Below are 12,584 nucleotides of genomic sequence, written 5' to 3' on the forward strand. Positions count from 1 at the left end.
TCCAAATCTATGAGCCATACCAACAATAAATTACAATTCTAATGTGTGCAAACATACATGTATACATCAGCAGAATGAAACATTATTTACTTACTAATACTTATGTGGCTGTTTTATACTTTAAACCCTTATTTCAGCATTTCCCTTAATTTTCAGAGAAGTTAAGAAACACAAGCATTCTCACACACGAACACAAACATTTAATATGAGCAACACTTGAACTTGAACAAAGGTTAAGAAGCAACACCCGCTCATGCAAATGTATCCTTAGTCAGAATCTACTCAGAAGTGCAGTCTGTGTTGGCCGGGGCAAGGCAAGAGAGTCATCTTCTTCTCAGACTCGTTCGCTCCTCCCCCTGTCCAATGAGTTATGCAGTATTTTAGCCTTCAGGAGACTAAGGAAAACCAGACACTATAGACAGAGGGACAAGGCACTGTTACCCCCACAGGCTCTCACTCCAAACCCATTGCAGATACTCAGGGAGCTTGAGATTTGGCACCCAGATTTTTGTTATCAAGATATTCTTAATTTATTTTTATTATTCACTTAATCCCTGGAGATGGGAAAGATGGCTTCTTAGTATACTGTGGCTACTGATGTTTGTTTTTGCTGGAGAGTGTGCTTATTACTGTGTGACTTCTTTAAATCTGCCAGCGGCATCTTCTACTGGAATACCCTCACTCCTTCGGACTTTCTCAACCTGCCATCCCCAATGCTGACTGAACCGTGTGGAGCCATGTCGATGGGGTCAGATGTTCGAGATCTGACTCTCTTACCTCCAGGACCCCCAGTGCCCTCCCTCCCAGGAGCTGGTGGTGGCTGTGGGATGTCTGTTGGCAATGGTCAGTGGACCCAACTGCTGGATCTCCATCCTGGCTCTCCCTACAGCTCCCTGCCCTCCCACCACTCCCTCATCAAGCAGGAACCAGGTTGGGGGACCACTGACCCCATAGAGGACCCTCACTGTGGACTTGGGGCCTTCACAGTGCACTTCTCAGGCCAGTTTACAGGCTCAGGCCCCTGTCGGGTCGGGGCCTTTGGAGAGCCAACTGCAGGTCAAACCAGGGTTTTTCCAAATGGGACCTACCTGCCTGGCTGTGTTGACAGCCCCCCTGCACCCAGGAACCAGGGTAAGCATGCAGATCCCAAGTCTCATCTCATATCACCTCAGCTCTGTCTTCTCTAATCAGCTTAATATCATGCAAGTGTAAAATGGGAAGCTGTTGTTTTTTACGCACCAATCAATAAAATTCAGGTTTTATTACAAATCAAAGAGTGTTTTCTAAATTTCTGTGTGACATTTCCTGCTATATGTGTTTATGATGTATATATGTACATGTTCAGTGTTGTGTCTGAACAAGATGTTTTGTGCTCTACTGGGTCATTCTGTCCCGTGTCAGGAATATGCCTGACAGCTTTCTGGTAGCACTCTGGCAGAGATCTATTACAGTTCCTTTGCAGTGATATTTACAAAGCTGTTCAGCAGAATTGAACAGATCTTCAGTCTGCAGCAGAATAACAATAACTGTTATGGCATCAGCATAAATGAATCATTGTAAAAAACAGATGATTAGGTAGATTATTCATTAAGTTTCACCAGGCCTCAAATGCAATGTAATAATAAACTTATATGTAAGTTTTATATATATATATGTATACAAGTACGCACAAAACCTGAAAGCCACTCCAGCTGATTGTGAATAAGTGACTTTGAGGAGACATGTATAAAACATATTACATGGAAACTTTTTTTTTAGAACATTTGTTTTTACTGTTTTTACCAAAGTGACCACATGACCACACATGCAGTGACAAGCAGCTTCCTCAGCTGGAAAAAGAAAAAAAAAAAGAATTCAGAATTCGGGAGAATTTCATCAGAAGAATCTTTAATACAATAACTAAGAATTGGCTGTTCGCCCCATTAAATTTTTATCAATCATAGTAGACTTGCACAATCTATGCTGACATTTATCTGGAATCTTAATCTGAAATCAAACTTCATTTTTTTTCCTCCCTGTGTAGCTTTAACACAGATATGATGTCTCTACCTTTACTGTAAACAAAGCTTGTGCCTGTTGCCTGATGGGGTCATTACTCAGGTCAGAGATTTAAACCCGTGTGTGTCTGGTGATGTGACTCTTACAGACAGTAAGCAGTGAGTCTTGTTTGCTCTGTGGAAAATAGTTTTTGATGAAATGATAAAATGCTCAGCAGTCTGCAGGGATTTAAGTAACAGTTTGTGAGTCATTTTCCTCAGAAGCTTTTCAACATCCCTCTCGGGCTTGACACAGGATATAGCAGCCTACAAACTGTGCCTGTATGTGCAATAAATGTTGCAAACACATTGCATGTGCATTGATGATCATTTAGTTTTCACATAGCTTTCTCAGATTTAACATTCGGCTTTAACATGCTGTGCATCCTAATGTATTGCATTCCAATTATTAGTTATACAAGTAACAAGTTACTGTTACCGTTTTGTGCAGTATTCTAACTGTAATTTAGTTAGCATACATGCAATTCATTACTCCTCAACCTTGGCTTTTTTTTTCTGAGAATATTCTACAGTAGCTCATCTCATCTGTCTGTGCCAGATTTCTTTTTTCCACCTGCCATAAATATTGCAACCACTAGGCCAAAGATAAATGGGGGGAAAAAAGAATATGTTACAAGGAAAGAGGATTTAGTAGTTTGATGAATGTCTCTCTGTGGTAACCCTGCCAGGGACTAAGAGCTACTACCAGCAGGATTCAGATAACTGATCAGATACTGGAGATTTTATAGGCTTCAGAATGTTACAGACATTCGCGAGACAGTAATCTAATGACTCGACCAGGCAAATAAGATCATTTTAACTTTCCATCGCTTCTCTTTTTTTTTTTTGTTTTCTCTCAGGTTATGGAGCAGTGGGTTTTGACAGTAACCCCAGTTACGGTCACACTCCATCTCACCACACCCCTCAGCTTTCCAGTCTGTCCTTCAAACACGAGGACACACAGTCACCGCCAAACAACATAGGTAACTGTCTGCATCCTGACGTCTTTTCACTAAATTGACTCACAGACTGGAGGACTGTCATGTCACAGCAAGGTTATATAAGTAACCTGTCATTTTTCATTTCACGACAAAAGCGCTCTTATCCACTTTCACTCATCTCTCTCTCTGTCTCTGTCTGGGCCGTCCAGTCATATAGCCTACGCAAGCATACATAAACACACTCTTCCTCTCGCTCTTTAAACATATGGTTAATGACTCTGGAAATGACAACTTGAGGAAACAGCTTTATGTGATTCTGGTGGAATGTCAAAAACTGTCAGGGGACCAATATACTATGTGAACCTGAAAAGGACCACTGTTTCTGATTGACCCGTTCTTTCTTTGAAAAGAAGAGCTGTGCGTTTACCTTTTAAATGAACCTGTAATAATATTATAAATGTATTTTTTATAAGTGTACTTGAGAAACAGAATATAAAACGGGAATATAAACATTTGGGGGAGGTGTTATTAGATAGTAAGCAGCTGCTGGAGAATGGAAAGACAACTTTTTGAAGAACTTTAATATTTTGTTATATGCAGTTGACCAGCAGTACCCGGCCGCTCCTCCTGTGTTTGGTTGCCACAATCCTTCAGAATCCTGTCCGAGCAGCCAAGCTTTGCTGCTGAGAAACTACAACAGGTACAATTATTTGTCCCTGCATGCTATATTTGACTACTGCTACCTTAAATCCCTTTTGGAACAATCCCACTCTTCCCAAAAGTTTTCAGACTCCTCACTCATTGATTAATGTCAGATTCTTTCCACTAACACCACATGCAGCTCACTCTCTTGCTGGTAATTTTTAGAAGTGTGAACTCTCTCTGATCCTATGTTAAGCTCTGTGTCTGCCTCTGCACCGTCTGGTTTGTGAATCCTAATTTGTTCTGAGGTTAAGTGCTGCCCACTGCTGCTCAGCAGGCCAAAACAAACACTAAGTGATCTACTGCTGATGTGTCTGAGCGTCCACCCTGAGGAAAAATGAGGAGAAAAGTAAAAAAGACAAGCTCAGTGAAAGTGAGAGTGGAGTGGGGGAGGGTGAGGTGGTTAAAGGCTGAGAATCTGCTTATTTTTTTAAATCTCTGAATGTGTTTCCAACTTGTTTTCATTTTGATGCAAAACATCTCAAAGGGTAAATTAGGCTGAAATTCTTTGAATGCCGCCCCACAATGTTATTGGAGAAAAGGAACATGTGCAACCCAAATACTGGAACAGCAGCTGATAACAGAAGGGAAGACTTCACTGTTGTTAGAGCTTATGGCATGAACTGGAAACCCTCAAATAGACACAGAGACATGCACATGCACACACACAGTGTATATATGTCAGATATCAGTGAGTCTTTCCACAGTTTACCATAGCTCAGAACTGATTAGCGAGCCATCGCGATCCTTCCCTCAAGGACTTCTCAAAGAATGCTGTCCAGAATTCCCCTGAAACTGTTTCCCGCCTTTAATGATACTGAGGACAGAGTGATGTCATGCAATGGTCCGTGGTGTACTAGGCACGGAGGCTCTCACCCCCGCAGAGTGCATCGCATCTCCAAGTGTGTGTGTTTTTGTACTATGTGAGTGTGTGTGTGCACTAGTGAGATGTGCCAAGGTAAAGAATGGCTCAGAGCCCATGTTTGTTAATGAAGCCAGTGAGGAGTGGTGGGTGGAGAGGATGTGCTAATAAGTGAACCATTTGGAGTTCCCCTTGAATGAAATGTCTTTATTACCCATACAAGGGCAGAGAAGTGACAGGAAGAATGCACTGTAACATAAATTTTGCCGGTGTTTTTTAATTCTAGGATCCCCCCTGAAATATCGAAATGAATAAAGAAAGAAAGACAAAACTAAAACATATTTTCTCCATGTTTCTTCGAACTAACCCTGTTCATTAACCTTTTAATGTATTCATGGATTAACGTATTTTGTTAAAAACAAAAGAAAATCCAATATTTTACCACAAATATTGGTATTTTATAATGCTCATGGTTGTGCTGTACTGTATGTTTTACTCAGTGATAACCTGTACCAAATGGCATCTCAGCTGGAGTGTGTAACATGGAACCACCAAATGAACAGCCTTGCATCTTCAATGAAGAGGTGACCCTTTTTTTTTTTTTTTTTTAATCTTGAGTCTTTTCTGGTTTTTGTGGTGGTGCAGAGGAGGAAGAAGAGGAGAATTTGGCGAGATGGCTGCCTGCTCACTGCCTAGGGAAGACAAAAAGTAGAGAAAAGCATAATAATGTGTATTTGTGTGCAGTCTTGTACTTCTACTGTATATGTTTTAAAGACTAATTTGAGCTTAATTTGAGATAGAAAGATTGATAGATCTGACAAATCTATGTAAAATCTTTGCTATGCCAAAGCTGTTAATTCTGCACCAAAAATGTTCAGTGTTTGTGTATTAATTATTTTCATTTTGCTCCTGCCCGGCAGTGGCCATGCAACTAACTATGACCCTGAACCCATAGCACCACCTCCACCCATGCTTGTCAGTGCCCAGTACCACATACACACACACGGGGTCTTCAGAGGACTTCAGGTCAGTCCAGTTAAAACACATGCATGCACACACAGACACAAATACATGCATAGACGTACAGTAAATTAATACACAAAGTGAACATCTCACCCAGTAAGCCCTATGTCTTCACTGACTTCTCTTTCTCAAAGGATGTCAGACGGGTACCTGGTATCGCTCCTCCGGTCGTGAGGTCATCAGACGCCAATGAGAAACGTCCATTTGTGTGCGCTTATCCTGGCTGCAGCAAGAGATACTTCAAGCTTTCACATCTGCAGATGCATGGCCGCAAACACACAGGTGAGATGTGATTACTTGCTCAGGCCTCAAAACGCTTCTGTTTAGAAATACAATAGTAAATTCAAAAAGACTGTAAAAGTTAACTATGAAATGCACGAAACTGGGGTGGGGGTATTCTAAGGGAGAGACAAGTGCTTCTATGACCAGGTTTGAGTCTGTGTAGCGGTGTGAGTGAAAAGCAGATTAATAAAGTGTGTGCATGCTCAGTCGACTTTCCTAAGATGAATAACATAAAGGCTGACTACAACAGCACTGATAAAAGGCAAAACTAGCCTGACGTATGCATTTTGATGGTGCAGAAAGTAAGAGAGTGAAACAGATGCACTATTGGTGGTACAGCTGGTATTAATGATCCTGAAGGCTTGGAATTTGGGTAACCATGATGATAATAATGTTGATAATGATGATGATTTGGGGACTTATGTTGCAGGAGAGAAGCCTTATCAGTGTGATTTCACAGACTGCGGCCGCAGATTCTCTCGCTCAGACCAGTTGAAGAGACACCAGCGCAGACATACAGGTACTGTACACTGATGACGGGCTGCTGTCTGGGTTCCCTCTCTCACTTCTCCTTTTACTGCTCTTACAAATTGTACAATATACAGCCTCAGAAATGATCTCTAACGACAAATTAATGTTAACTACATTGCTGTTAACATATACTGTGTGGTGGGCAACAGCTTTATTTTGTCCAAATATATGAGCCAACATGGAAAACGAGTGTCGCAGGAAATGTTAAAATAACTGATTTGATTATCTGAGATTACTGATTTTTCTTTCAGTGGTTCACAACATAACTCTTCATAAATGACACACAAAGATGTGTTGAAACTGTAAAATCTCCCCTAAACAGTGTCACACATAATGCTTTCAATTACCGACAGTGATTACATCATCCATTCCAATATATTTAAACTTTTGACCTTGGCCTCACCCTCTTCTTATTTCTGTTTCTGCCCAACCACTGTCATCTCTGTATAGGAGTGAAGCCCTTTCAGTGTGAGACGTGTCAGAGAAAGTTTTCACGGTCAGACCACCTTAAGACGCACACTCGGACTCATACAGGTAAAACAAGTGCGTATACCTTTATTTTCTACCTCTTCATTCTTCTCCCAGTGAGATACTCTTTTAAAGATGGTCCCTGTGATGTTGATTCATACACAACAAAACATTCCAAGAGTTGAATTCACTCTAAAGCAATGATTTTCCTCTGTTCTTCCTTATTCGTCCCCTCCTCGTCAGGTGAGAAGCCCTTTACCTGCCGCTGGTCCAACTGTCAGAAGAAGTTTGCCCGCTCTGACGAGCTGGTGCGCCACCACAGCATGCACCAGAGGAACCTGACCAAGCTGCAGCCTGCCATCTGAGCAGCGAGAGGAGGAGGAGGAGGACAAAGAGGAAGGTGACAATATGTTGTGCCAGCTAGCAGAGAAAGACGCTTGGAGCCTGGTCAACGGTTGTGGTGCCATGCCAGACTTGCGGAGGTGGTGGGCACAGCTGATGCCTCCCTCAGACACGAGAGAACAGACTCACTGATGATCCACAAGATCTTCAAGATGCACCTCAACTAGAACTCAAATTGGTTATTTGACATTAAGACTTTGAGAGGGTACAATACCACACTCATTCTGAGCCAAGAAAAATAATTGAATATGAGACGAGGAAAATGTTGATACATTATTTTGGATATTTTAGTACACTTGCACTGGCTTCTTGTTTTATTGTTAAAAATTGTGTCACCTTGAAAATGTGCTGGACCGTGTAAACTGGATTTAGGAAATGGACAATGTGTCACTTTTTGTCCATGTATTTGAACACAGATTTTTCACAGATGTTTTTTTTTTTTTTTTGCTTTGGGCAATGTGAACATCTTCATATTCTTACAGAACACATGATACTCACCTAATAACGTTGTATATATGTGGTGTATTTGCTTACTTTTATAGACATTCCTTTTGTATTTTGTATGTTTTGTAAATGTATAAAAATGATCCACATTGTTGTCAAGGGTACGAGTGTGTGCTTGTGTGTGTGTGTGGTAGAGAGAGAAGAGGTGTTGGTGTTGTCAGGTTAAGAGGCCACCTATGAGTGCTGATGGTGGTGAGGGGTGGAGGGTGGGAGGTAGGGGGAGGGGGAGGGGGGGTGACAGACAGTAAAACAGCACCCCACTGTGACTCTGACAGGGTGCAGGTCTCACCCTCCTAAATCTCCGACACACATCTTCATAACCAGGAACATCTGGAGCCCAATAAATCTCATTAGAAAAGACACATACCTCAGTGTCAGCTGGCTGTACTAGCTGACTGCCCCCTCCTGCATGCGCTGGGCCCCAACATGCACACACACACACACTTCAAGTCCCTATTGTGAAGAATAGCCTTGGACTGAAGAGGAACATTTTACATCCTGGAGCCACATGATGGCAGTATAAGCCCTTTCAGTCAAGCAGATGGGACTTGAGCTCTTCCATTTACAAGTGCTGGTGTGTGACTGATGCCAAAATGCTGCTTATAATTTTACACCTCAGTCTTCAAATAGTCTGTGTCCACTTCAGTGTTACCCTCAGTGATACAGAGTGGCCACAATAAATATGTTAATATCAACCAAAGTGAGAAACAGGAAGGCACATTCAGAGTACGCCCTAGCCCATCAAATATGCATGATGTGGATGGAGTTGTGTGTCAGCTCGTGTGCAAGTCTATAAGAGAAGGGATGATTCAGCTACAGCAGGTATGTTAATAAAATATGACTCAATGTGGGCACAGAGCTGTTGCATGGCTCTGTGGGCTAATGATGTCACATACCTGGAAAAGCAATGTAAACACGCACATACAAGCATGGTATATTTAGCTGCTGGCTACGTGTTCACACATGGAAACCGCAGTGAACATTTACTGGAGGCATTCACTCAAACTCAACAGAAACACTCATACAGTATGTGCACCCACATCTGCACCACTTGTTCCATTCCAACAGCAAACCCTTGACACTTGCAAAACCAACAAGAAGACTAAAATGCCATTCTGCTGTTTCAGGGTCACAGATTGCTCATTTGAAGTGGTGATTCAGGTTGTTTTCCAATCCACGTAATGGCTGTGAGGTAGTATCTCTGTGATGTTCTGCTTCTTAATCCAATGCACTTTGATTAAGAAGTGCTTCTCTTTGTTCTCTCTCTGCAGGGGTGCCTGGAAGCAGAGGAAGATCAGAGGGACAGCGGAGTTGAACATTTTACTCACTCCAGTTCACTCTTAACTGGAGACTGCCAAGACTGTGGAAAGAGCGTAAGGAACTCATGCTTTAAACGTCCTCAATCATTATCACCATCATTACCACACACACTCAAAGAGACACTGACCTCAAACCTTACATTGATCTGCTGGATCTACATTCCTTGGAAGTGGGGCTGATTGACAAAGTTTCTGATTGGAGATGGGATGGGAAGAAGTGTAATATTTGATAACACAACAAATCTCTGTGCTCAGTCCCATTCTGCCAAATGTTACCACCAATCTGAATGCATGAACACACATATACACGCACACATACACACTCGCATGCACACACGCCACCAGATGCCCCCTCAGCTGTAATGCTGGCTGTTTGCCTTTAAGGGGTGTCAGCGTGGGTAATCTCAGGTGACGTACACCTGGTAACACGCAGCCCAAGACATCTGTAGGACAGCAGGCCTGCTAGCTTCACAGCCCCCATATCCACGTGCAACCCCCAAAATATGTTTCTTTTTGAATGCAAGTGTGATATAACTTCACTGTCACAATCAAAGCCAGGAATCAAGCACAGTTCATTCCATATATCCAAGTTCAACCTTTACTTTCTATGTGCTTGAGATGTATATTGAAAAGAGTGGGCTGTCTTTGCCTTTAATTCATGTTGCCTTGCTGCTCTGATAAGAGAGAGATTATTTTTCAATATGTTATTCAGTCAAGTCCCAGGTGTATCCAACATCAGCATACAGCTCATGCTGTGATTCTTTGGGCCAAAAAAACATTATTTAACCTCTGGAAGCTGGAAAGGTCAATGCTCATGTAGCGCACAGAGGCCTCTATGAGCCCCAAGGGATTGATAACAAGGTCAAGGCCCTAGAGAGGAAACTTAACGGGGTTAGGAGGAGGCCTGCATGCAAAAACCATGCTGCACCAACAGGAGGCGCTGTCAGGAACTGTTTGCATGTTAAGTGAAGCATGTTCTTAGTTGTATTCCCAGACAGCCCCCCCTCCCCTCGGGCTAGCTCTCTTGTGCAGAGCTGCTGCTCCACAGTCTGAGGGGCCTAGGGGTTCTTGGGGGTATTCCCTGTGGTATAGCAGGGAGCCTGAGGGGCTCCGGTGTGTAGGAGCTTTGGGAATGCAGAGGCCTTGGGGGCCTGGAGCTCAGATGGAGCCTAGAGGGTAAACTTTCCCACTCAGGGAGCAGAGATGGAGCAGATACAGAAAGACAGCGAGGGGAAAACACCTTGAGAGGAGTCTGTCAGATATGCAGGCAGCAGCCGGGAGCATCCCATGAGGGTACACAGGCACAGAAACAAAAACACACACAAATGTATACTCTAACCCAATATGTGGGCCAGCCAATAGAGGCAGAGAGAGCTTTTTAAAATTTCCTTTCTCTCCTTTCCCATCCATTCTTTCATCTTCTATTTCTCCCTCCTGCTGTCTCATCTATTCCACTGGAAGATGTTAACTTCTAACAGGATTAGATGAGTCTCCATCATGTGAGATACAAGATCACAAATCAAACCAAGCCCCCTGGGGAACAGTGGGATGGGAGGGATGAAATAAGGTCTAGTCTCCCCTCTCCTCCCCTCCATCCCAGAGGTATCCAGATGCTGGGACACGGGGTGAGAGTACCAGAGAAAGGAGGGAGACAAATGTTGACAAATGGAGCGAGAGAGGCATTTTGTCCAAAGATATCAGTCTCACTGGGATAGCGTTGTCTGCACTCTCACTGTCATGAACTCCAAAACAACTCCACTGTGGGCCACTTTGCCCATCTTTTAATTAAAACTTGAAAAGTTTTCCCTTCTGCATATATCATGAAAGATATGCAGCGGCCTGTCAGAATGAGTGGTTGACTAGAGCAGCGAAGCAGCCATGTAAAAGCAGTTTCAAACTGATTTTGAGTAATCCTGACCCCAGTTCAAAAGGCCTCCATTACTCCAGAGGCAGTTACAATTAGTTACCAACTCACTAGGTTTATGGTTCCTAAATTGAAATGTATTGCTTTTTAAAGCCCTCTCTCTAATTGTGTAGTCATTAATGGCCGATTCCTTATCTACACTGTGTTGATGGGCACATAAAGACTCATGATGATAGACCAGCACAAGTGCAGTGGTTAAAGAGAAAAGAGGTTGCCTGCATACACTAAGTTCTGCATTGTCACCACTAGGTGGAGTAGAGTCCTGTGATGGGAAAGAGTTGTGATAACCACTTCCTCTGACATGACATGAAAGATTGATGGATTCCTTCAAGCTTCATTGTCCATAAGTACAAACATGCAAGCCGCTGAATTAGCCTACATTCACATGACACGCACATACAGTCATACAACTTGCAAAAATGCAGAGCAAAGTCTAAGCAGCCATTTACCCCCCATCCCCCTTAAAAAAAGAATTTGACCAAAAAGTGTGCCTAAAGTCATATTCACTTACATATCCTGGTACCTGTTATATTATATTTCCCGCAAATATTAATTTCCTTCACAAAATGCTGCCTACTCCACACTGCCAGGAATAAAAATCTGGGGGAGAAATCATGAACACTTTATTGGCCTTTTATTATTTTATTATTATTTTATTTATTAATCACCTTTAAACATACTGAGGATCAAAAAAACAGGAATCAGCCTATTAGAGTCCTCAGTGGAAGGTGCTTCCCTCTGCATCATATGTGTGATGTGCACACACTAGGCTTAATTCCTTTAGTTTAGATCATGCCCTAACTTTTAACATACAGAATGTTGTTTGTATGTGTGTATGTATATGTGTTTTTATGTGTAGGTATGCATGGATGTTTCTGTTTATTTGCACATTTTTGCTGTTGTATTTATTTATTTTGGTTTTATGTAAAGCACTTTGAACTGCTTTTGCATGAGATGGTGTTATACAAATAAATTTGAATTGAACTGAATTAAAAATTGAATACAATATATATGTGTATATAACTATTTGCACACTGAGAAATTGTAGTGATACTACCACTCATAATGATGATAACAAGGATAGAAATAACAATGTACCATAAAGAAACAAAACTCTGTATTTTTCTGAGTTTATGCAGTTATGTATTTGTCGAGATCGCAGCAGTTTCAACAACAACTATAATTTGACCTCCAATGAGAAGAGAAAGATTTGTATAAAATTCCCATTTAGCCAGACAAATATAAAATGTTTTGTTTTAACAGCTCGATAATGAACAGAGATAGTACTCTTTTTTTTTTTTTTTTTTGTGCTATTATGCATCTTATTATATAATGGGCAGAAATCCTGTTATGAAAGCCTGAGCACAGGATGGGTCAGATGTCCCAAAGATCATTACATACAACACCCTGGACTATCCCCGGGGTGGAAGGAACAAACACAAGACATAAAAGACAAAGATGAGGGAGCGCAGAGATATTCAGATGAAAATAGGGCATCATGATGATAGAGTCAGAGAGGAGCAGGAGGAGGAGCTGGGGGGTGGGGGGTGGGGGATGCAGATTGGTAGTTAGGTGGAGATTGTGTAGTTA

The 12,584-nt window shown here is 42.0% G+C and overlaps 1 protein-coding gene across 2 annotated transcripts; it reads left to right on the plus strand.

Annotated features, from left to right (window-relative positions):
* The first annotated feature begins 349 nt into the window (after nt 1–349).
* wt1b (WT1 transcription factor b) lies at nt 350–7,845 on the plus strand. Of its 2 annotated transcripts, none has more exons than XM_067591303.1 (9): nt 350–1,131; nt 2,897–3,019; nt 3,578–3,677; nt 5,042–5,125; nt 5,462–5,567; nt 5,699–5,846; nt 6,277–6,366; nt 6,828–6,911; nt 7,089–7,845. In XM_067591303.1, the coding sequence occupies exons 1-9, from the start codon at nt 714–716 to the stop codon at nt 7,208–7,210; spliced, it is 1,275 nt and encodes a 424-aa protein (XP_067447404.1). In that variant the 5' UTR covers nt 350–713; the 3' UTR covers nt 7,211–7,845. The 2 variants fall into 2 exon arrangements, with proteins under 2 accessions (XP_067447404.1, XP_067447395.1); XM_067591294.1 differs by having other exon boundaries at nt 352–1,131; nt 6,828–6,920.
* The last annotated feature ends 4,739 nt before the right edge of the window (nt 7,846–12,584 follow it).

This window comes from Thunnus thynnus, chromosome 1 (genome assembly GCF_963924715.1).
Source record: "Thunnus thynnus chromosome 1, fThuThy2.1, whole genome shotgun sequence".
NCBI lineage: Eukaryota > Metazoa > Chordata > Actinopteri > Scombriformes > Scombridae > Thunnus > Thunnus thynnus.

Bases quoted from the DNA above. Each gene is read 5' to 3' on its own strand.
- wt1b (XM_067591294.1), top strand. From the start codon at position 714: ATGCTGACTGAACCGTGTGGAGCCATGTCGATGGGGTCAGATGTTCGA. The intron at 1,132-2,896 runs GTAAGCATGCAG...GTTTTCTCTCAG, and splicing joins CCCTGCACCCAGGAACCAGG to GTTATGGAGCAGTGGGTTTT. The intron at 6,921-7,088 runs GTGCGTATACCT...CCTCCTCGTCAG, and splicing joins GACTCATACAGGTAAAACAA to GTGAGAAGCCCTTTACCTGC.